The sequence below is a fragment of the Rhinopithecus roxellana genome, chromosome 8 (genome assembly GCF_007565055.1).
Source record: "Rhinopithecus roxellana isolate Shanxi Qingling chromosome 8, ASM756505v1, whole genome shotgun sequence".
NCBI lineage: Eukaryota > Metazoa > Chordata > Mammalia > Primates > Cercopithecidae > Rhinopithecus > Rhinopithecus roxellana.
In genome coordinates, this window is record NC_044556.1 from 3,040,417 (window position 1) to 3,064,215 (window position 23,799).

At 54.1% G+C, this 23,799-nt stretch overlaps 1 protein-coding gene and 1 long non-coding RNA gene across 6 annotated transcripts in view; one reads left to right on the forward strand and one right to left on the reverse strand.

Annotated features, from left to right (window-relative positions):
- Positions 1–2,018: 2,018 nt before the first annotated feature.
- The window catches only part of CACNA1A (calcium voltage-gated channel subunit alpha1 A), a 307,922-nt gene continuing 286,141 nt past the window's right edge, over positions 2,019–23,799 (reverse strand). For all 3 annotated transcript variants that reach the window (XM_030935868.1, XM_030935869.1, XM_030935870.1), the window contains 10 exons: positions 22,035–22,140; positions 10,343–10,450; positions 10,075–10,175; positions 8,174–8,283; positions 7,927–8,065; positions 7,645–7,758; positions 6,167–6,202; positions 4,868–5,054; positions 4,306–4,556; positions 2,019–3,610 (listed from right to left, as the gene is read on the reverse strand). In XM_030935868.1, the coding sequence (XP_030791728.1) occupies positions 2,891–3,610; positions 4,306–4,556; positions 4,868–5,054; positions 6,167–6,202; positions 7,645–7,758; positions 7,927–8,065; positions 8,174–8,283; positions 10,075–10,175; positions 10,343–10,450; positions 22,035–22,140 (1,872 nt within the window). In that variant the 3' untranslated portion in view covers positions 2,019–2,890. The remainder of the gene's footprint in view (positions 3,611–4,305; positions 4,557–4,867; positions 5,055–6,166; positions 6,203–7,644; positions 7,759–7,926; positions 8,066–8,173; positions 8,284–10,074; positions 10,176–10,342; positions 10,451–22,034; positions 22,141–23,799) is intronic.
- On the forward strand, positions 5,053–22,189 carry LOC115899116. 3 transcript variants are annotated; one of them, XR_004058772.1, is made up of 5 exons: positions 5,053–5,609; positions 5,738–5,814; positions 7,659–7,840; positions 18,889–19,168; positions 22,057–22,189. It is a non-coding gene; the product is annotated as an uncharacterized LOC115899116 (long non-coding RNA). The 3 variants fall into 3 exon arrangements; XR_004058771.1 differs by lacking the exon at positions 18,889–19,168 and having other exon boundaries at positions 22,057–22,156; XR_004058773.1 differs by lacking the exon at positions 18,889–19,168 and having other exon boundaries at positions 5,741–5,814; positions 22,057–22,156.

The window sequence follows — 23,799 nt, forward strand, 5'->3', positions numbered from 1 at the left end:
TTGTTTAGAAGCCTGTGTTGGTTGCAGGTTGCCAGGCTCCCTCCCTTCCATTAAAAAAAAACTTTTTTTTTTTTTTTTTTTTTTTTTTGAGACGGAGTCTCACTCTGTCACCCAGGCTGGAGTGCAGTGATGTAATCTCAGCTCACTACAACCTCTGCCTCCCAGGTTCAAGCGATTCTCCTGCCTCAGCCTCCCGAGTAGCTGGGAATATAGGCATGCACCACCATACCCAGCTAATTTTTGTATTTTTAGTAGAGATGGGGTTTCACTATGTTGGCCAGGCTGGTCTCAAACTCCTGACTTGGTGATTTGCCTGCCTTGGCCTGCCAAAGTGCTGGGATTACAGGTGTGAGCCACTGTGCCCAGCCTTAAAAAAAAACCTTTTTGTTTTTAGTGACAGGGTCTTGCTATGTTGCCTCACTGGTCTTGAACTACTGGCCTCAAGCGATCCTCCCAAAGTGTTGAGATTACAAGAGTCAGCCACCGCACTCGGCCTCAAAACTTTGACTTCTTGTTGGACTGATCTTTTCCTAGATGTCATTATTTTATTTATTTATTTATTTTTACTTTTATTTTTTTTTAGAGATGGGATCTTTCTACGTCACCCAGGCTGGAGTGCAGTGGTTATTCACAGGTGTGATCATAGCTGGTCTTGACCTCCATGGGCTCAAGTGATCCTCCTGCCTCAGCCTCCTGAATAGCTGGAACTACAGGTGCGTGCCACCACACTTGGCTTACCATTATTTTAGAAGGACTTATACCTGTCTTGCAATCTGGAGTCTGCAGATTTCTTGCCTGAGGTAAGCTCAAGCAGGGCCTGTTGTCTGGAACAAGACCTGTTCAAAATGTTTGCCTTAATGCTACAGTAGTAATGGTGATAGTCAGTAGTAGCTTGCTGTGGGTCAGGTACTGTTCTGAGAACAGACGTTCTCAAAGGAGTCTTGGACTCTGAGGATGGCTGAAACACTTTGGGGTGGGGGTGTCCACAAGACCAAATTATTATTATCTGAGACAGAGTCTTGCTCTGTCGCCCAGGTTGGAGTGCAATGGCACGATCTTGGCTCACTGCAACCTCCGCCTCTTGGGTTCAAGTGATTCTCCTGCCTCAGCCTCTCGAGTAGCTGGGATTACAGGCGCCCGCCACTACGCCTGGCTAATTTTTGTATTTTTAGTAGAGACGGGGTTTCACATGTTAGCCAGGCTGGTCTCTAACTCCTGGCTTCAAGCAATCTGCCCGCCTTGGACTCCCAAAGTGCTGCATTACAGGCTTGAGCCACCTCGCCTGGCCCAGGATGGCTGCTCTCAGTTCAGACCTAAGCTTTGGGAGAACTAGGAACCTGTGCATGGAGGGCGGGGTGCACTGCCCTGCACCCCAGCGAGGACAGCTGCCAAGGACCTGGATAGGATCTTCGGTGTTTTACTTTCCTGAGCTTCCAACTCAGCCAGCTCATTCCACTGGGGCCCGTGACAGGAGAAGCTTGCATTGCTTTCTGTGTCATTGGGACAATTACCCAGACATTGCAAATAGCCAGGGACTGGAGAGCTGCAGTTTCCTCCGTGAGCCACCGCGCCTGGCTTTTTTTTCTTTCTTTTTTTCTTTTTTTAAAGACAGAGTCTCACTCTGTCACTCAGGCTGGAGTGCAGTGGTGGGATCTTGGCTCACTGTTAACCTCCGCCTCTCAGGCTCAGGTGATTCTCGTGCCTCAGCCTCTGGAGTAGCTGGGATTACAGGTGTGTGCAACCACGCGTGGCTAATTTTTTTTTTTTTTTTTTCATTTTTAGTAGAGATGGGGTTTTGCCATGTTGGCCGGGCTGGTCTCCTGACCTCAAGTGATCCATCTGCCTCGGCTTCCCAAAGTGCTGGGATTACAGGCGTGCACAACAATGCCTGGCCTCTTTGTCGCTTTTAAACACTGCTTCTAGGAGCTAACAAAGTGCCTCTTTGTATGATTCCCCAAGAGAGACCCACCCAGGCAGCACCTAGCCAAGGGATAAAGAGCACTCCCATCCAAAAACCCTTTGATTCAACTTTTTTTATTTTTTTTTCTTTTTGAATGTCATGCAATAATTCACAGTCCCAAGCCCACGGTTTTCAAACAAGGTAGGAAAAAAGGAAAAAAAGAAGCAAAGGAATCGGTGGTCATGGTGGGGTTTTTTTTTTCTTCTTTTGTTATTTCAAGCAGGACCAAATGTCAGAAAAAAATGCCTCTTTTCTCAATCATTAATTTTTTTGTCCTTTTTAAAATTGTTTATTATTATTTTTTTTTAAATTGATTTCTGCAGGCAGTAATAGTAGGGTTTGGTATAACCGGCAAGCACTCCTGTGTGTGTCTGAGAACGTGTGTGGATATGAGTGTGTCTGGTGATGGGTGTTGGGCGCTGGGGTTCTGGTTCCTTCCGGTTTCTTTGCCGCACTCGGCCACCAGCTCTCGTTCATCAGGGAAAGGAAAGATTCAATTGAGATGATAAAACTCATCAATAGAAGCTATTTTTTTTCTCCCCGTTTTTTCTTTTAAAAATGTTTTTTTTTTGTTTTTTTTTGTTTTTTGTTTTTCCATGTTCCCCAAAGTTCTCCAAAAATGGCTGAGTTAATTCAAATCCCTTGGCTGTGGTCTGTCTGCCCCCTGCCTCCCACCCGAGAGCCCGTCGTAGGTGGGGGGGATCAGGACTGGGAGGGGGCGCCGTGACTGCCCAGGAGGGTCTCTTCTGGCCGAGGGTCTCTGCGGGACACCCTTGTGGCCCAGCCCTGGCCTCTCCAGAGTCTGGGGTCTCCCGGCTGGCCCTCTCCCGGGCCCTCTGTGCTGGGCCCCCGCGGCCTCTGCGCGGCTCCTCGGGTGGGGTGTGTGCGTGGGGTGCGTGGGGGGCCGGGCGGGCGCCACCTCGCCCGGGCTTAGCACCAATCGTCGTCGCTCTCGCTGTAGGGTTCGTGCAGGCCCTTCCTGGAGCCCGGCCCGCGGGGCCTGGCCAGTCCGTGCGCCGGGTAGTAGCCGTTGGGGAGTCGCCGGCCGTGCCGGGAAGGCGAGGCGCAGGCCGGGCCCGAGGCCCGGGGAGTCCTGGGCGAGCGCCCGGTGGCGCCCGAGGACGCGTGTCGTGCGGGGGGTGGCGCGTCGTAGGCCCCGGCCATGGCCTCCTCGCCGCCCCCGCTGCCCGGGCCATCGGCCTCGTCGTAGTCGGAGCCCCGATAGTAGCCGTGGTGCCGGGGCCCCGGGGGTCCTTCGGACACGTGCGGGCCGGATGCCGGCCACCGGGCCCCACCGTGGCGACAGGCCCTGGGGGACTCGCTCCGGGCCGGGCCTGGGACCCGCCGCTCCATCCTGGGCGAGCGGCCGCTGCTGTGGCCCCCCGTGGGCGGCCGATCTCCCGCCAGAGGCTCGGCCGTGGGGCCTGGGTACCTCCGAGGGCCGCTGGTGGCCGCCCGGCCCGGCCTGGCCACCGCCTGCTGCTGCTGCTGCTGCGGGGTACCCGAGCCGCCGGCCTTACGGATCACAGGGGAATAGGACACGTGTGGCCGGGGGGTGGAGGGGGTCTGGGGGAGCTGGCGGCGGCCCCGCCGCGGAGTGCTGGTACCAGATGTTGAGGGGGCTGGGCTTCCACTTACGGAACTACTGCCCTACACGAAAATTGAAACAAAGGAAATCAAAAAAAAAGATACAACAAAATCAAGGGAGACACAGGATTGGGAGGAAGAGAGGGGAGCCAAGGGAGAAGGGCCGGGAGGGGAGGGAGGAGGAGGGGGAGGAGAAGAAGGGGGGGACACAGGACATTTGAATGGAAAAAAGCAACAGCCACAGGGAGGAGGGAGGGGAGGAGGAGGAGTGAGACAAGGAGGGAGGGGAGGAGTCGAAAACCAACACAACAAAGTGAAAAGAGAAATGAGAAATGGAGTTTTGTAAGTTTCGGGGTTAAAAATAGCAGAAGTTTCAAAAATTACTCACAGGCGTCCAGAAGACAAATCATAATCGAAACAAAAACGGAAGCCGGGTTAAAGGAAAGCGAAAGGTCGGGCGGCGCGGCCCAGAACTCAAATGTGATCCACAACCGAGGAGGAAGCAGCTGCGGGCGGTGGGGAGGGGGCAGCGGGTGGGCAGGGGTGTTGCGGGGACAGCATGGGCAGCCGGTGTGGCGGGGAGCTGTGTCTGCTCCGGCCGCCGGGCACCCCTGTGGCTTGGGGGCAGGATGGGAGGTGGTCACAGCCGGGATCGGGGGACCTTTGCCCAGAGTGGCTGTCGGGTGGGGGGTCCCCTTCTCTCCTCCCTGCCTCCCCGCCCGTGAGCCCAGCCTGGGGTCACTTGCAGCCGCACCCACCTGCCGGTGCGCCATGTGCTCTCGGCCCTCGCTGGGCGAGCGGGACCAGCGCTGGTCCCGGGCCCGCGCCCGGCCGTGGTCTGGCCGTTCCTGGGCATAGCGGTCCTTGTCAGGGGGTGGAGGGTGGTGGTGGTGGTGGTGGTGGTGGTGCTGTCGATGCTTCCGATCCTTGGGCCGGCCCCGCTCCTGGTCCCGCTCCTTCGACGGCAGGTCCCCGGATTGAGTGGTCATGCTCAGGTCCGTCCCCAAGCCTGGGCCGGGCGAGGGTCAGACAGACAGACAGGTGGTTGTGAGGGAGAGGTGGTGCACAGGCATACACAGGAGGCCACCGGGAGGGTGTAGGGCCCTAAGGATCCCCTAGACCGAGGCAGGTCAGTGGGTCGGGGGAGAGGGCAGTACCTAGGTTCCTGCAGCCACTGCCTGGCCCCCTCTGTCCCCTCTGCATGGAGGCCTTTCCTCTTCTTCAGTGTCTTCCCCGCCCTGCCTTCTCCTCCCCTCTCCTCTGTTCCGCTTGTCCCTGAGCCCCACAGGGCTGCCTATCTGTGTCCATGTCGGTGCCCACCTGTGTCCACGTCAGTGTAGCGGCCCAGGGAGCGCTCAGAGGTGCGATGGCTGCGGTCACGGCGCCGCTGGTGGTGCCGCTGGTTCTCCTCGGGTGGGACCCGCTCCAGTGAGTAGTCATCCAGGCGTCGGGCCTTGGGGCCCAGCACGGAGGCTGAACGCTTCATGGGGCTTGTGTCTGAGATGGTCTGGGGGGCGGGACAGGCCAGTGGGCTGGGGTCAGCAGCTAGCACCAAGTGGTCCCGGTCCTTCCTGCCCCATCGCGGCAGCCTGGCGGCAGCCTTTGGTGACTGGAGTGTGACCATCCTGGGGCAGGGGCCAGGGGGTGCCGTGGGGCCTTGGCTCCCCCGATCAATCAGGACTCTGAGTGTGGCCAGGCCTCTGAGGGTGCAGCGTGAGGACTCCTCTGTCCCTCAGAGACAAGACTGCTCCTTTTGAGCCCATCCTGGGTTCTGACCAGAAAGATCTGACCCTCATCCTCCAGCCCCGGGGCCCAGCCAGGGTTGAGCAGCCTCAGGCTGGCCAGAGGGAAGCCCTGCCCTCATATATCCAGGGTGCAAACCTGGGAGCCCCGACTGCTGCCCTCATCCCTGCCCCAGCTTTCTCTCCTAGGAAGGTGAGAAGCCTCCGACTCTGTGGCTGGCTGACCTATGGACTCAGGACCAGGTGCCTGGCAGGGCAGCTCCAGGTCCTCCTGGCTAACAGGGCTGTGCTCACTGCCCCCACAAGTCTGAGTCCTTCTGGTGAGGCCCAAGCTAGGGAGCTCTGGGTGGGGGTGGGGGATACCCAGGCACCTGAGGCTCTGGGGGCCCACTCTTTTCCCCGGTGCTGCACCCCTGGGTCAAGCCCTGACACAGAGGTTTCTCTGCAGCAGGCAGAGGAGGGAGATGGGGCAGATGTCCGCCTCCCAAGGTCCAGCCCAGCTGAGCACTGGTGGCCCTGCTCCAGGTAGGAGCTGCAGGACCAGGGGTCGGTGGGGGTGGTAGGGGAAGAAGCCCCCCAGAAAGAGGTGCAGGGTGGGCCAGGCTCTTGGAGAGCCGGTGTCCTCTGGCATGGGGGGCCCTGAAGAAAAGGGGGTAGGAGTGAGGATGGGGATGGCCCCGCCCACCAGGGCGTATGGGTGGGGGGCACACACAGGACACCACACACAAGGATTGGGCTCCATGGGGGGAGAGGGTGAGATTGGCAAAGAAAGGGTGGGGTCTGGGATCGGTGAGAGATGACGGGACTCCCTGGAGGGGGGGTGGGGAGGAAGAGGGGGCCGGAGCCCTGCTGGGCGCTGGGCAGGCGCAGTACATACACTGAGGTTATTCCCACGTGGCCGGCCCCTTCTCCTCTGTCACAGCCCCATGGGATGGTGCACACAGAAAAAACAGAAAGAAGAAAATAAATATAAAAGGCAAGAGGGAGAGTGAGGAGGTGGTGCATGGAGAAGAAGCCAGGGAGGGGGGTGGCACTGGCATCAAGAGAAATCGGAGGGAGAAGGCAGGAAGGAAAAGAAAAGTTAAAGTCCTGGCGGGTGGGTGTCCTGGGCCCCCAGGGCTGGATGTCCTCCATTCCCATGGGTACAGAGGAGACAGACAGGAGACACAGACAGACAGATGGCAGAGGCACGGGACCGAAAGATGGGACGGTGCAGCCTCGAGCCCCTGGCCCTGGGCTCTTGCTTCATGCGATGCACACCCCAACCCCTGGCTCCAGCCGATGCTCAAAGCTTCCACGTGGTGGCTGTCAGCTGGGCTTGTCCCAACCCTCTCCTGGGGCCCAGCAGCTCGGTCCTGAGGGGGCAGCAGCATGCACACTGGGTGCTCTCCAACCCATGTTCCCAGCAGCCAGAGGCCAGGCCCTCAGGTGACCCTGGTCCAGCCAGGCACAGCACAGCCTCCTGCCCCGTGCAGACGCCGCACACAGCACACAGAAAGCTCGCCACAGCCACACATGCCACGCGCCCGGGCCAGGCTCTTGAAGCCACGCCCTGTTCTCCAGAGGCGGGCTGTGTGCATGGGCCGCTGCTGCTCAGGCCGGGGGGGCAGCCAGCTATGCCTCTGGGCCCTCTGTCCCATGAGTCCAGGGCAACTGGATCATCTGCAGGTGGGCCTGGCAGCTGGGTGAAGCAGCCACACACAGACACACATCAAGCACACACCCCTGTCCCCCCCAGTGACCCCCACAGAGACCAGACAGAAAATAAGAACCCAGCTGCCCCCAGACCCACCCCAGACTCTGCTACTTCATCCTAGGACCTGTCAAGTTCCTATATACAGACACGTGTGCACGTACATGTGTGCATGTGTGAGTACATGTGCAGTGTGTATATGCCCACGTGCACACGCATGTGTATGCAAGCATCTGAGTAGGCGCACACTGCACATGTGTGCATGCATGTTGAGCATGTGTGTGTGTTTGTGTAGGGGTGATCTTCGCGGCAGGTCTCACCTGGCCCTGTTGAACCCTGCTGCACCCACTAATCTTCCACAACCTCCCCTGTCTGCAACCTCCAACCAGGGCAGCCAGAGACCATTTTGCAGTGGCCACTGCCCTCTGCCCCAGGGGAGCACTTTCCTCTCTGTCCTCTGTGAGGGAGGAGGGTCTGCAGGTGCTCCAGGTGTGGCCAGGTGGCGGGTGGGGCCTGCAGACTGCTTCAGAGGCCCAGGGAGTCTCTACCCAGGCCTGAGTCCGGCAGGGAGGGGATGCACTGGGCTGCTTGTTGCGGGGGGCCCGGCCCCACCTGGTGCAGAGTTAGGGGTCCAGCCCCAGGGCAGTGGTGAAAGCCCTCACCTGGTTCTCTGCAGGGAGGCGGGGCATGGAGGCGGCCCGGCCCTGGCCTTCCATGGGGAGGTAGTGCTCGCTGTCGGAGTAGCCATCTCTGCCCATCTCTCGCATCTCCACGGACTGCGGAGCAGATGGCGAAGCTGGATGAGCCCTGGGGCCTGACCTCCAGATCCCTGGTGTCTGCAGATGGAGGGAGCTGCAGGTGTGTGTGTGTGGGGGGGCCCAGATCCCTTCCTCCTGAACCACCCGGGCCCTGGGAGCCATTGGGGAGTCGGGTGACAGAGGCACCTGAGAGTTAGGCTGGCTGTTGGGCATGTCGGTGGGGGGACCTCGTTCTGGGCTCCACGTGCCCGTCTTCTGGAACATCTCCTGGGCACGCTGGGTCACCCAGGACGGGCTCTCCTTGAGGCCGCTTTCGTGAGCCATCCTGCATGGGGGACAGAGGCCGGGGTAGCAGTGGGTGCTTAGGTGGCTTCCAGAACGTGGGGACCGCGACACCCCTGCACTCCACCTCCCTAGCAGGGGCGACACTCACAGGGCTCCTCCTGGGTCCAGTTGGGCAGAGGGGAGGGCGTTCTGGCCAGGTCCCCCTTCCTGCGTTGGGGACGGGGGCTCCATGCGCTGGAACATGAGGGGTGTCCGGTCCTGGGGAAGGGAGCAGAGAGTAGTGTGTGGACAAGGGCAGGGTGGTGGGATGGTGGTACACAGAAGGCATTGCGACATCCCCAGTATACACACACGCGCACACTCAGGTCTCATCCATCTAGACCCTTCCTTCCAATTCCACACAGAACTGGACCACTTCTCACTCCTCCACCCAAGTCATAGTCCCAGCCTGGTCCCGCCTCCTCATCTCCCACTGCAGGCACCTTCTCCCAGGTCTCCCGCTCCTACCTTCAACCCCACTGTTCCACAAGAGCCACCAGAGGGTGCCCATGAGCACCTGAGTTGGGTCAGATCTTTCCTTTGCTTAGAACCCTCCATGGCTCCCACTTGGGGTAAAAGCCAGAGTCCTTCCTGCAGCTCCCATGGCCCTGAAGGATCTGCCCTGTCACCTCCTTGCCCTTGTCTCCTCCCTGCTCTTTTCCGTCACACTGGCCTCTTTGCTGTTCCCCAAACAACCCAGGCACAGTCCAGCCTTAGAGCCTTTGCACTGGCTGTTCCCTCTGCCTTGAACACCCTTCCAGGTATTGCTTAGCTCACTCTCTCTCCCCTTTTCCTTCAAGCTTTTGCTTACATTTCACCGTCTCAGGGAGGCTCCCCAACTACCCATTTCCCATTGCATCCCCTCCTCCCCTGGGTACTCCTATCTTCTGGATTCTTCTCCACTTTCCCCCATGACACTTCTTTCTCTTTGCTGGATGCTGCACGATTCAGTCATTTGCTGGCATTGGCATTTCCCCCCTTGGAATGTCTGCTCCCTGAGGGCAGGGACTCTGGCCTGTTTTGCCCATGGGTGCACCCCTGAGGACTGAGAACAGCACCCTGCACACAGTAGGTATTCAATAACTGTTGGTGGAGCAGCTGAATGAATCCACATTATGTGTCCTTGGCAAGAACTTTTTTTTTTTTTTTTTTTTTTTTTTTTTTTTTTTTGAGATAAGAGTCTTGCTCTATCACCTGGGCTGGAGTGCAGTGGTGTGATCTTGGCTTGCTGCAACCTCCACCTCCCACGTTCAAGTGATTCTCCTGCCTCAGCCTCCCAAGTAGCTGGCACCACAGGTGCATGCCGCCACATGCAGCTAATTTTGTTTGTTTTTTGTAGAGATATGGGTCTTTCTATGTTGCCCAGGCTGGTCTCCCACTCCTGGCCTCAAGTGATGCTCTCATCTTGGCCTCCTAAATAGCTGGGACTACAGGTGTGCACCACCATGCCTTGCTAATGTTTTATTTTGTAGAGATGGAGTCTCACTGTGTTGCCCAGAGTGGTCTCAAACTACTGGCCTCAAACGATCCCTCTGCCCTGGCCTTTCAAAGCACTGAGATTACAGGTGTGAGCTGCTGTGCCCAGCCTCTACTTTTTTTCTTTTTTTTGAGACAGAGTTTCGCTCTTGTTGCCCAGACTGGAGTGCAATGGTACGATCTTGGCTCACCACAACCTCTGCCTCCCAGGTTCAAGCAATTCTCCTGCCTCAGCCTCCTGAGTACCTGGGATTACAGGCGCCCACTACCATGTCCGGCTAATTTTGTATTTTTAGTAGAGACGGGGTTTCTCTATGTTGAGGCTGATCTAGAACTCCTGACCTCAGGTGATCTGCCCGCCTCGGCCTCCCAAGATGCTGGGATTACAGGCCTGAGTCACCGGGCCTGGCCTAGTCCCTACTTTTCAGGGACCTGCCCTGGGGCTTTGCCACCCTCATATTCCAGTTGGTTCCCATGGTGACATGCAAGCCACTGTCCCTAGCCCATATGTCCCCAGAGCGGCGAACAGCGCACCTGCTCCTCGCGCATGGCCTGCAGCTTCTTGGCCTTGCTCTGCCGGTAGTACTCCATGATCATCATGGCCGCGTAGATCTTCCCCACGGTGAGGTCTGTGGCTGGGGGCACACACAAGGCGAGCTCACCATGGGCAGGCCTCCTTAGGGCCCTTGTCCTGAGTCCTTGTGTATATCAGCCGGGGCCGACACTCTCCCCAGGCCTCCTCTTTCCCTCCCCCTCCATGTGTCCTGATGGATCGGATCCCAGGGCTGGGCTCGGCTCTTACACTTGTGAGGTGTGACCAGTAGGTCTAGCGTCTTCTGGGACAGGTTGGGCCAAATCGCCATCATCTCCTTCCGCAGCTCAGCGTCCATTTGCTGTTTGTCGGCTCCTCCTGCAATGGGGGTGCAGACAGACCCTGACTGTCTGCCTGGGTTTCAGCTGGACTCTGGGTCAGCTGCAAAGCCAGAGGCTCCCGAGAACGAGACCCCAATCTTTCTTGTCTCTGTGGGGTCTCCAGTTCCCTGAGGGCCTGGCCCAGAGGAGGCCCTGGGCAGTGCTGCTGCAATGACCTTGTGGGCTCTGGTTCTCGATGGGGCCAGGACCATGAAGCAGCTGTGCAGGAGACAGCCCAACATGGAGAACTGCTGGGCCACCTGGGTCCCAATCTTGTCTCCCAGTTATCAGCTGCATGACTTAGGTTACTCTACCACTTAGTGCCTCAGTTTCTCCATCTGTGAGATGGAGACAATAGCAAGAGTACTTGCCTCACCTGGTTTTTTTTTTTTTTTTTTTTGAGATGGAGTTTCACTCTTGTTGCCCAGGCTGGAGTGCAATGGCACGATCTCAGTTCACTGCAACCTCTGCCTCCTGGGTTCAAGCGATTCTCCTGCCTCAGCCTCCCGAGTAGCTGGGATTACAGGTGTGCGCCACCACGCCCGACTAATTTTGTATTTTTACTAGAGACGGGGGTTTCACCATGTTGGCCAGGCTAGTCTCGAACTCCTGACCTCAGATGATCCACCCTCCTCAGCCTCCCAAAGTGCTGGGATTACAGGCATGAGCCACTGTACCCAGCTTATTATTTAAAAAAAATTTTTTTAAACCTATCTTTCTATCTATCTATCTATTTATCTATCATCTATTGATTGATCGATCGATTGACAGGGTCTTGCGCTATTGCCCAGGCTGTGGCACTATCCTTGTTCACCAAAGCCTCGAGCTCCTGGGCTCAGGCAATCCACCCACGTCAGCCTCTTGAGTAGCTGGTTCTATGGGTGCACACCACCACGCCTGGCTAATATTTTTTTGTTTTTGGTTTTGTAGAGAGTGGGTCTCACTGTGTTACCCGGGGTGATCTCAAACTCCTGGACTCAAGTGATCCTCCTGCTTCAGCCTCCAAAGACACTGGGAATACAGGCATGAGCCACTGCACCAGGGGCCAGGCTATTTAACTGTCACAGCGGGACCCTCCCAAGTTCTCTGTCTGTTGCATGGCTGGTGATGTTATGGACAGTGTCTGTCCCCTCAGGCCTGTCCCTAAGTGACTCTGAAGAAATGAGCTCCCTGTCAGTCCATGAAGGACATCTAACAAGAGTGCATGAATCTTAAATTCATCCGAGAAAAAAAAAAGGAAATTAAAAAAAAAAAAAAAAAAAAAACCGAGTGGGAGAACCTTTATTGGTTTGTGCCAGCGAGATCCTGGGGCTATTTGTTTCACAGCTCGGCCTCATCTGCCCTGATACATCAGACTGGCTCCCACTTCTACTAATGTTTCAGGGCCCCAAATCCTGGGCACAGGGGTGCTGTTCCAGACATTGGTCAGTAGGTTTGGAAGGAACATTAACCCACAGCCACGGTGGGATACATGCGGAGCATGAAGACTTTTTTGGGGCCAAACATTAACCCTGTCGTTGCTGGATTGTGAGGGGAAGTCCAGGAAGTCTGGGGAAGGCAGGGGCTAGCTACCAGCTGCTAGAGAGGTATTTCAATAGTATTCTATTTTTATTTTTAAAATTTTATTATTTATTTATTTTTTGAGACAGAGTCTCACTCTGTCACCCAGGCTGGAGTGCCATGGTGCGATCTCAGCTCACTGCAACCTCCGCCTCCCGGATTCAAGTGATTCTCCTGCCTCAGCCTCCGGAGTAGCTGGGATTACAGGCGCCCGCCACCATGCCCGGCTAATTTTTTGTATTTCTATTAGAGATGGGGTTTCACTATGTTGGCCAGGCTGGTCTCGAACTCCTGACCTCGTGATCCGCCCACTTCAGCCTCCCAAAGTGCTGGGATTACAAATGTGAGCCACCGCGCCCGGCCTATTTTCATTTTTTTAAATAGGCTCTTACTGTGTCTCCCAGGCTGGGGTGAAGTGATGGGATCCTGGCTCACTGCAGCCTTGAACTCCTGGGCTCCAGATATCTGGCCTCAGCCTCTTGTTTCTTTCTTTCTTTTTTTTTTTTTTTTGGGACAGAGTCTTGCTCTGTCTTTCTCAGGCTGGGGTACAGTGGCATGATCTTGGCTCACTGCAGCCTCTACCTCCCAGGTTCATGCGATTCTCCTGTGTCAGCCTCCCGAGTAGCTGGGATTACAGGCATGTGCCACCACACCCAGCTAATTTTGTATTTTTATTTATTTATTTATTTTTGAGACGGAGTCTCGCTCTGTCGCCCAGGCTGGAGTGCAGTGGCTGGATCTCAGTTCACTGCAAGCTCTGCCTCCCGGGTTCCTGCCATTCTCCTGCCTCAGCCTCCCGAGTAGCTGGGACTACAGGTGCCTGCCATCTCGCCCGGCTTTTTTTTTTTTTTTTTTTTTTTTTTTTTTTTGCATTTTTAGTAGAGACAAGGTTTCACCGGGTTAGCCGGGATGGTCTCGATCTCCTGACCTCGTGATCCGCCTGTCTCGGCCTCCCAAAGTGCTGGGATTACAGGTGTGAGCCACCGCGCCCGGCCTAATTTTGTATTTTTAGTAGAGATGGGGTTTCACCATGTTGGCCAGGCTAGTCTCCAACTCCTGACCTCAGGTGATCCACCTGCCTCAGCCTTCCAAATTGCTGGGATTACAGGAGTGATATACCACGCCTGGCCTCCTCAGCCTCTTGCATCGCTGAGACTACAAGAGTGTGCCACCACATTTGGCTAATCTTCTTTATTTATTTATTTATTTTTTTGTCTTGCTGTGTTGCCCAAGCTGGTCTTAAATTCCTGACTTCAAATGATCCTCATGCCTCAGCCTCCCAAACTTCTCGGATTACAGGCGTGAGCCACTGAATCTCTGTACCTGGCTCTTGACATCAACCTATAACAGTTTTTCTTCCCTCATGGGGAGCGGCTGGAATTTGTGGCTATGTTTATTGTCTACTATAGCCAAGTGAGGTGCCCTCAGTCTCTGTGGCCCCTTCTCAGAGACAGAGAAAGAAGAAAACATGACATTTCCTATTAAAAGTTACTTTATCAGCCTGAGCAACATAGGGAGACCCTGTCTTTAAGAAAAAAAATAAATTAGCTCAGTCTCCTGAGTAACTGGGCCTACAGGCACATACCATCATGCCTGGATAATGAAAATTAATTAATTAATTAATTATTTTTGGGACAGAATCTCACTCTATTGCCCAGGCTGGAGTGCAATGGCACCATCTTGGCTCACGGCAACCTCCGCCTCCCAGGTTCAAGCGATTCTCCTGCCTCGGCCTCCCGAGTAGCTGGGATTACAGACACATGCCACTGTGCCCGGCTAATTTTTTGTATTTTTAGTAGAGATGGGGTTTCACCATATTGGCCAGGCTAGTCTTGAACTCCTGACCTCAAGTGATCCGCCCACCTCGGCCTCCCAAAATGCTGGGATTACAGGCGTGAGCCATCCCGCCTGGCTGAAAATGTTTTTTTTTTTTGTAGTCCTGGGGTCTCATTATGTTGCCCAGGCTGATCTCAAACTTGTGGCCTCAAGCAGTCCTCCTGCCTTGGCCTCCCAAAGCACTGGGATTACAGGTGTGAGCCACTGCACCCAGCCTCAAGTACAGAATTATTATATTAACACTGGGACTGTCAGGAATAGGAGGTGTCTCTGCAAGTGGGCAAGAGTCACCCACGAACGGTTCATGTTCCCAGGTGGGGCTGCCCAAGGCTGTCTACCTTCCCGCTCTCATCCTCATGCCTTTGGTAAACATTCTCTGTGGCGGGGTCTGTCCTGTGCACTGTAGGGCATTCGGCACCATCCCCAACCTCCACACATAGTCTCTCTTCACCTTGCAATCCTGGAGTACTGTCCACGGATTAGTATGTGGGCCGCCCGCCCAGTGTAGAACGCCCTTGCTGTGAGCGCTCGGCAGAAGTCAGAACGTCACTGTGGGCTGCTATTTGGATATTGCTAACTGGGCTTACGTTTAATATGCTAATTGATTCAGGCAGGTGGTTGGCTCTGCCCTCAATGCCTGGGGTCGGGGGCTTCCAAGAGGATAGGGACCAGCCTGGCCAACATGGTGAAACCCTGTCTCTAGTAAAAACACAAAAATTAGCTGGGCGTGGTGGCGCATACCTGTAATCCCAACTACTCGGGAGGCTGAGGCAGGAGAATTGCTTGAACCCGGGAGGCGGAGACTGCAGTGGTGAGCTGAGATTGAGCCACTGCACTCCAGCCTGGGAAACAGAAAGAGACTCCATCTCAAAAAACAAAAACAAAACAAAACAAAAACAAAAACAGATTCTTCTGGGCAGAGAGAACAGAGGGGTGGGTGGGAGAGAGAAACAGATGGACAGGGAAGAGAGAGAGAGAGACAGAGACAGAGAGAATGAGATGGACCTGCCCACTTTCTCCCAATCTCCAGCAATGAATGGTGGCACCACTTTCGAGAATCTGAAGAATGATTGAGGTTAATCTGTCCCCCCTTGAGGCCCCTTAACCTGCTGGAAAGGAAGCTCAGTGTGCTTAGAAAGTGAACTGAACTGTGAAAACAAAGCGTGTTATGCTCTCTTGAGACTCGCATCTGCTCAAAGGGCTGCCATTAGTACCACTCTTCCATTGTTCTCCCCACGCCCTCCTGACCTTCTTTAACCTCGAGAGCCTGGCTCAGCTGTGGAACGCCAGGATGAGGCCTGGCACTCACTGAGGATAAGAGGTGGAGGGGCCCCTGGCTCAGAAACCTGGGGAATCGGCCGGGCACGGTGGCTCATGCCTGTAATCCCAGCACTTTGGGAGGCCAAGGCGGGAGGAACACGAGGTCAGGAAATTGAGACCATCCTGGCTGATACGGTGAAACCCCGTCTCTACTAAAAATACAAAAAACTAGCCGGGCGAGGTGGCGGACACCTGTAGTCCCAGCTACTCTGGAGGGTGAGGCAGGAGAATGGCGTAAACCCGGGAGGCAGAGGTTGCAGGGAGCTGAGATCGCACCACTGCACTCCAGCCTGGGCGACAGAGCGAGACTCCGTCTCAAAAAAATAAAAAATAAAATAAAGAAAAGAAATCTGGGAAATCATTGTCTTCAGGGAACTCAGTGGCGTCTGGGTTATAAGTAACAACTGTGACAGCCAAATGCAGGGAGATCTCCGGGAGTCTTTGAAGCCCTCAGGAAGGGAATCCAGTAGGTGTCATACAGGCTGGACTTCCTGGGGTTCTGAGCAGTGAGGACTAGCTCAGCAGGCTGGTGTTGTCCAAACCCTGCACATTGCAGTGGAAGGATTGGTCCTTGACTTGCTCCTAGGAGGTGATCTTTAAGCCTTTGAAATGTCCTGCCTGAAAATAGTGTCTGTATTTAGCAAGGGGCCTTGGGCCACACTGTATAGTTCATTCTTTTTTTTTTTTTTTTTTTTTTTGAGTCTCGCTGTGTCTCCCAGGCTGGAGTGCAGTGGCGCGATCTTGGCTCACTGCAAGCTCCGCCTCCCAGGTTCACACCATTCTCCTGCCTCAGCCTCCCGAGTAACTGGGACTACAGGCGCCTGCCACCACGCCCAGCTAAGTTTTTGTATTTTTTAGTATAGACGGGGTTTCACCGTGTTAGCCAGGATGGTCTCGATCTCCTGACCTCGTGATCCACCCACCTTGGCCTCCCAAAGTGCTGGGATTACAAGCGTGAGCCACCACGCCCAGCCTTTTTTTTTTTTTTTTTTTTTTTAATCGAGTCTCGCTCTGTTGCTCAGGCTGGACAGTGCTGTGGCGTGATCTCAGCTTACTGCAAACTGCAAGCTCTGCCTCCTGGGTTCACACCATTCTCCTGCCTCAGCCTCCCAAGTAGCTGGGACTACAGGCTCCCACCACTACACCCAGCTAATTTTTTTTTGTATTTTTTAGTAGAGATGGGGTTTCACCATGTTAGCCACGATGGTCTCAATCTCCTGACCTCGTGATCCAACCGCCTTGGCCTCCCAAAGTGCTGGGGTAACAGGCGTGAGCCACCCCATGCCTGGCCTTTTTTTTAAAAAAAAAAAAAAAAAAAAAAAGAGATAGTGTCTCACTATGTTGCCCAGGCTGATCTCAAACCCCTGGCCTCATATGATTACAGGTGTGAGTCACCGTACCTGGCCCATAGAGTTCATTCTATTTATTTATTTTGAGATGGAGTTTTTGCTCTGTTGCCCAGGCTGGAGTGCAATAGTGTGATCTCGGCTCACTGCAACCTCTGCCTCCTAGGTTCAGGTGATTTTCCTGCCTCAGCTTTCTGAGTAGCTGGGATTACAGGCGCCCACCACCACGCCTGGTTAATTTTCCATACAGTTAATTCTAACAATGTGATTTATAGTTGGGGTCTTGAGCCACGTGGTATCAGTTTGACCTTTTGAGGGACTGGAGACTGAGTAACTATGGTCAGCCCTGCCTGCATGACAAACCCTCAATAAAAACCCTGGGGCACCAAGGCTCAGGTGAGCTTCCCTGGTTGGCAGTACACAGTGCGTGTTGTCACACATTGCAAGGAGAATTAAGTGTTGTCTGCACAACTCCACTGGGAGCAGACAACTGGAAGCTCATGTCTGGTGTCTCCTGGACCCTTCCCCAGATCCCCTTCCTTTGCACATTTTATGTTTTTGGATTTTGTTTGTTTGTTTGAGACAGAGTCTTGCTCTGTCACCCAGACTGGAGTGCAGTGGCACGATCTCGGCTTAATGTAGCTCTGTCTCCTGGGTTCAAGGGATGCTCGTGCCTCAGACTCTGGAGTAGCTGGGACTACAGGCATGTGCCACCGCACCCGACTAATTTTTTTTTTTTTTTTTTTTTTTTGATACAGAGTTTTGCTCTTGTCACCCAGGTTGGAGCGCAATGGCACGGTCTCAGCTCACTGCAACCTCCACCTCCCAGGTTCGTGTGATTCTCCTGCCTCAGCCTCCTGAGTAGCTGGGATTACAGGAGACTGGCACCATGCCTAATTTGTGTATTTTTGGTAGAGATGGGGTTTTGCCATGTTGGCCAGGGTGGTCTCAAACTTATGACCTCAAGTGATCTGCCCAACTTGCCCTCCCAAAGTGCCGAGATTACAGGTGTGAACCACCACACCTGGCCCTTTGCAGATTTTTTTTTTTTTTTCTAATAGATTCTCACTCTATCCAGCTTGGAGTGCAGTGGCAGGATCTCGGCCCACTACAACCTCTGCCTCCCGGGTTCAAGTGATTCTCCTACCCTAGCCTTCCAAGTAGCTGGGATTACTGGCGCCAGCCACCACGCCTGGCTAATTTTTGTATTTTTAATAGAGACAGGGTTTCACCATGTTGGTCAGGCTGGTCTCGAACTGTGTGACCTTAAGCAATCTGCCCATTTCACCCTCCCAAAGTGCTGGGATTACAGGCGTGAGCCACCGCGCCCGGCCCTTTGCAGATTTTAATCTGTATTCTTTCACTACAATAAACTGTGAGTATAAAAACTTTTCTTAGTTCTGAGTTCTTCCAGGGGATCACTGAACCTGTGGGTGGTTTTAGGACCCCTGAACACAGATTCTCAGAGTGCCACAGCAGCTGAGTTACGATGGCATTACATGCGAAGAGTGGGGGCAGTTGTTAGATGCATTGTACAGATGAAGGAACTGTGGTAGGCAGAATTCAAACCTGCCCTTCCACCAAGATTCTGTTTATTCAAACACTAATCTAGGGATCACTGCCCAGGCTATGAAGGGACTTTGCAGATACAATTAAAATACCAGAGGCCCGGTGAGGTGGCTCATGCCTGTAATCCCAGCACTTTGGGAGGCTGAGGCAGGCAGATCACAAGGTCGGGAGATCGAGACTATCCTGCTAAAATGGTGAAACCCCCGTCTCTACTAAAAATACAAAAAATTAGCCGGGCGTGGTGGCGCATGCCTGTAATACCAGCTACTCGGGAGGCTGAGGCAGAAGAATCACTTGAACCTGGGAGGTGGAGGTTGCAGGGAGCCGAGATTGCACCACTGCACTCTAGCCTGGGTGACAGTATGAGACTCCGTTTCAAAAAAAAAAAAAAAAATGCTGGGCACGGTGGCTCAAGCCTGTAATCCCAGCACTTTGGGAGGCTGAGGCGGGTGGATCACCTGAGGTCAGGAATTCAAAACCAGCCTGGCCAACCTCGTAAAACCCTGTCTCTACTACAAATACAAAATACAAAAAGAATTAGCTGGGCGTGGTGGCAGGCACTTGTAGTCTCAGCTACTCAGGAGGCTGAGGCAGGAGAATTGCTTGAACCTGGGAGGCAGAGGTTGCAGTGAACTGAGATCATACCACTACACTCCAGCCTTGGCAACAAGAGCAAAACTCTGTCTCAAGAAAAAAAGTTAAAATATCAAGTCAGCTGACCTCAAAATACAGAGATGATCAGGGTAGGCCTGCCCCAATCAGGTGAGCCCTTGAAAAGCACAATATTCTCTCTGCTTGATGGCAGATGGGGAAGTTGGAGAGAATGGGAGCACATGGAGGATACATGCACTTCCAGGAGCAAAAAGCTAAAAAGCCAGTGATAAAACAAGACCTCAGTCCTACAGCCACAAGGACTTGAATTCTGCCAACACCTGAATGAACCTGGAAGTACATTCTCCCCCACATCCTCCAGAGAGGAGCCCAGCTTGGCTGACACCTTGATTTCAGCCTCGTGAGACCCTCAGCAGACAGCCCAGTACAGCTTCTTGGACTTCTGACCTACGGGACTGTGAACTGACAAATGGGTGTGTCTTAAGCCACTATGTCTGTGGTCATCACATAGCTCACTGCAGTCTTGACCTCCTGGTCCCCAGTGATCTTCCCACTCCAGCCTCCCAAGTAGCTGGGACTACAGGTGCCCATCACCACACCTGGCTAATTTTAAAATTTTCTATAGAGATGGGGTCTCTCTGTGTTCGCCAGGCTGGTCTTGAACTCCTGGCCTCAAGTGATCCTCCTGCCTCAGCCTCCCAAAGTGCTGGGATTACAGGTGTGAGCTACCGCACCCAGCGTTTTTTTTTTTTTTTTGAGACAGAGTCTTGCTCTGTCACCCAGACTGAAGTGCAGTGGCGCAATCTTGGCTCACTGCAACCTCCACCTCTCGGATTCAAGCAATTTCTCCTGCCTTGGCCTCCTGAGTAGTTGGGACTACCAGCATGTGCCACCATACCTGGCTAATTTTTTGTATTTTTAGTAGAGACGAGGTTTCACCATGTTAGTCAGGATGGTCTCGATCTCTTGACCTCGTGATCCGCCTGCCTTGGCCTCCCAAGGTGCTTGGATTACAGGCGTGAGCCACCGTCCCTGGCCTCAGCGTTTTTTTTTTTTTTTTTTTTTTTTGAGACAGAGTCTTGCTCTGTCACCCAGCTTGGAGTTCAGTGGTGCAATCTTGGCTCACTGCAACCTCTGTCTCCCAGGTTCAAGAGATTCTCCTGCCTCAGCCTCCAGAGTAGCTGGGGTTACAGGCGCCCACCATGACACCCGGAATTTTTATATTTTTGGTAGAGATGTGGTTTCACCATGTTGGCTAGGCTGGTCTTGAACTCCTGACCTCGTGATCCACCCACCTTGGCCTCCCAAAGTCCTGGGATTACAGGTGTAAGCCACCGCGCCCAGCCCCTTCCCAGCTTAAAAAAAAATTTTTTTTTCTTTTTCTTTTTGTTGTTTTGAGCCAGGATCTCGTTCTGTCGCCCAGGCTGGAGGGCAGTGGTGCAATCATGACTCACTGCAGCCTCAAACTCCTGGCTTCAAGCAATCCTCTCATCTGTGTCTCCTGAGTAGCTGGGACCACAGGCATATGCCACCATGTCCAGTTAATTAATTAAATTTAATTTTTAAGACAGTGTCTTGCTCTGTCTCCCAGGCTGTAGTGCAGTGGGGTGATCTCGGCTCACTGCAACCTCCGCCTCCCAGGTTCAATCGATTGTTCTGTCTCAGCCTCCCAAGTAGCTGGGACTAGAGTACCCACCACCAGGTCTGGCTAAATTTTGTATTTTTAGTAGAGACGCGGGTTTCACCATATTGGCCAGGCTGGTGATTCTGACCTCAACTGATCCACCCACCTTGGCCTCCCAAAGTGCTGAGATTACAGGCTTGAGCCACTATGCCCGGCCTACCCCTAGTTCTAAGCTACTGTCCTGTCTCCACCCGGATGATATCAGCAGCCCCGACCCTGGCCTCCTTCCGGTCCCTCATCCCCTCAGTGGCCGGAGGGAACCTGTTCAAATGTGAGTTGGGTCAGGCTTCTCCTCTGTTCTGAACCTGCGTGGCACGCCCTCACTCAGAAGGTGAGTCAGCTCAATACCCCAGGTGTCCCCTGTTCACTCCCCTGTCAGGACCTTTGCCAGTCCTTCTGCCTGGAGCACCTTCCCCCCAGGGATCCACCAGACACTGCCTCACCTCCTCAGTGGCGGCCTCCCCGTCCACCTAAAGTGTAAGCTGCTGGGTTCCCCATGCTTGGACGGGTCTCTGGCACATTGAAGGGGTGCACTAAATATCTGCAAATGGGCCGGGTGTGGTGACTCATGCCTGTAATACCAGCATTTTAGGAGACCGCGGTGGGAGGACTGCTTGAGCCCAGGAGTTTGAGACCAGCCTGGGCAACCTGATGAAACCTCATCTTTATAAAAAATATAAAAGATCAGGCTGGGCACAGTGGCTCACGCCTGTCATCCAGCACTTTGTGAGGTCAAGACGGGTGGATCACGAGGTCAGGAGATCAAGACCATCCTGGCTAACATGGTGAAACCCTGTCTCTACTAAAAATACAAAAAATTAGCCGGGCGTGGTGGCGGGCGCCTGTAGTCCCAGCTACTTGGGAGGCTGAGGCAGGAGAATGGCGTGAACCCAGGAGGCGGAGCTTGCAGTGAGCCGAGATCGCACCACTGCACTCCAGCCTGGGCAACAGAGCGAAACTCCATCTCAAAAAAAAAAAAAAAAAAAAAAAAAAAAAAAAACAGGCTGGGCACAGTAGCTTATGCCTGTCATCCAGCACTTTGGGAGGTCGAGGCAGGTGGATCACTTGAGGTCAGGAGTTCGAGACCAGCCTGGCCAACATGGTGAAATCCTGTCTCTACCCAAAATATAAAAAATTAGCCGGGTGTGGTGGTATGTACCTATAATTCCGGCTACTTGGGAGGCTGAGGCAGGAGAATCGCTTGAACCCAGGAGGTGGAGGTAGCAATGAGCCAAGATTGTACCATCGCACTTCAGCCTGGGTGACAGAGGGAAACCGTCACAAAAAAAAAAAAAAAAAAAAAAAAATTAGCCGAGTGTGGTGGTGTGTGCCTGTAGTCCCAGCTACTGGGGAGGCTGAGGTGGAAGGATCACTTGAGCCTGGGAGGTCAAGGTTGCAGTGACTTGCGATCATGTCACTGCATTGCAGCCTGGGCAACAGAGCAAGACTCTGTCTCAAAAAAAAACAAAAACAAAAACAAACAAATCAAAAAAAAACCCAAACCAAAAACCCCAAAAAACGCTGTGGAACGATTGAATGGAAGCGTGAATGAAAATCCGGGCGGTGACAGCAGCTCCTTTAGTTTGGGGCAGGGAGGGAGATCTCCGGTTCTACCCTGTCCCGCCTGTCTGCACCCGCCCCTGTCCCTTCCTTACCCTTGGCAATCTTGATGTCCAGGGCTGTGCGGATCAGAGCCATGAGGGTGGAATTGAAGTGGACGGTGTTGTCATCTGCGACGGGCAGGTCCATCCGCAGAAGCCGCTACAGAAAACGGAAGGCAAGTCATTCCCAGGCATCTCTCCTGGGTCTCCCGTGAGCCACGCCCACCCCTATCCAGGGAGTCTCAGGAAGAACTCTGAAGGCTGCAGTGGCTGAGGTGTCCCTTACTCAGGTTACCTGTCCCAGTACTCTGTTTCTCTTGGTGGCCCATAGGGAGGGCACAAAAGGCTCTCCCGTATTTCTGGTCCCCTGCCCTCTCCTTCTTCCCCCCACCTGCTTGACCTGAGAGCTGGCATTTCCAGGGTTAGCCTCAATCCTTGCCCCACCCCCGCCCCACCCCAGAGTTCTTCTGGACAGCCCTGTTTCGGTCTGACCCCAAAGAAAAAGAGCACAAGCTGGATTTGAGCAGCGCGTGCAACAGCCAAGGCTGAGGGGGCCAGAACCACAGCCGCTGGTGGTGGGCGCCGCCGGCTCCCCACCCCCAACCCCTGGCTTGGCCCAGACCAGAATAGACCAGATGGGCACAGACCACATCATTCCTCTGAGAAGCAGCAGGCAGGCAGCCCCCCACTGGCGGGGCAGGCCCCTCGCAGGCATGCAGCAAGGCTGTGACACAGAACAGCACAGACAGGGGTGCATGCAGACGGAATCTCGAGACTCATTCATAGCTCCGTGGGAAGTGTATCTCAGGGACATGTCCGGATCTTGGCTCTCTGTGCAATGGCAGGGGGAAGGGGTGAGGGGCATTCCCTTCCAGCCCAGGGAAGAAAAGATTCCCCATGTCCCAGGCAGGGGCTCTGTCCACCATGCTTGGTGGCATGGGAGAGGATGCTGGGCTGGTGTGCACCAGCCCAGGCTGAGGTGGCACAGAGAAGGGGGGGTGAGGATGACTTGGGTGGTGATTCAGACACATGTGGGCAGGAAACACAGAGCTGAAGATGGGGAGGGGTATGGTAAATCCAGAGCAGGACCATAGATGGGACACTGGGGGCAGGGTCGGGAAGGAGGTGGGAAATAGAGAAACACACACAGACTGGGCCACTGTGCAGTTGTGCAGGTTGTACACTGCACAAAGGGCTCCCGTCTTGGAAATGATAGATGTATGTACTTATTTATTTATTAAATTATTTTTTCTTTTTGTAGAGATGGGGTCTTGCTATGTTGCCCAGGCTAATTGCGAACTGGGCTCAAGTGACCCTCCCATCTCAGCCTCTCAAAGCACTAGGATTACAGGCATGAGCCACCACACCCAGCCCCTGATTTGTGTATTAAATATAACAGCTTCTCAGCTGATAGAAAAAAAGTGTCTTGTTCTCACCACATTGGTGAATTGCAACAATTTTCCAACAGACATGTTCTGTGGAAAGGGTGCCTTTTTCAAATTTGCACAAAGTTGTCTTATGGACCCATGGTGGCCTGCACAAAGACTGGGAGAGGAAGGGCTTTCTGTCCCTCTCTTGCACATGCGCACACATTCACATAAGCAGAGACTGAGAGAAGTGACTTGAGGAAAACTGTGTGGGTGGGGGTGTGGGGGGGCGGAGCAACAGGTGCCAGGAGAGGCTCACTGTCTGAGATGCTGGTGGGACAACCTTGTCCCTGGCTTTGATTGAGAAGTGAGGGGAGACATAGAGGTTAGGTGAGGAGGGGTACACAGAGGAAGGAAAGGAATGAGGTGGGGAGGCGGCAACATGGGGCGGG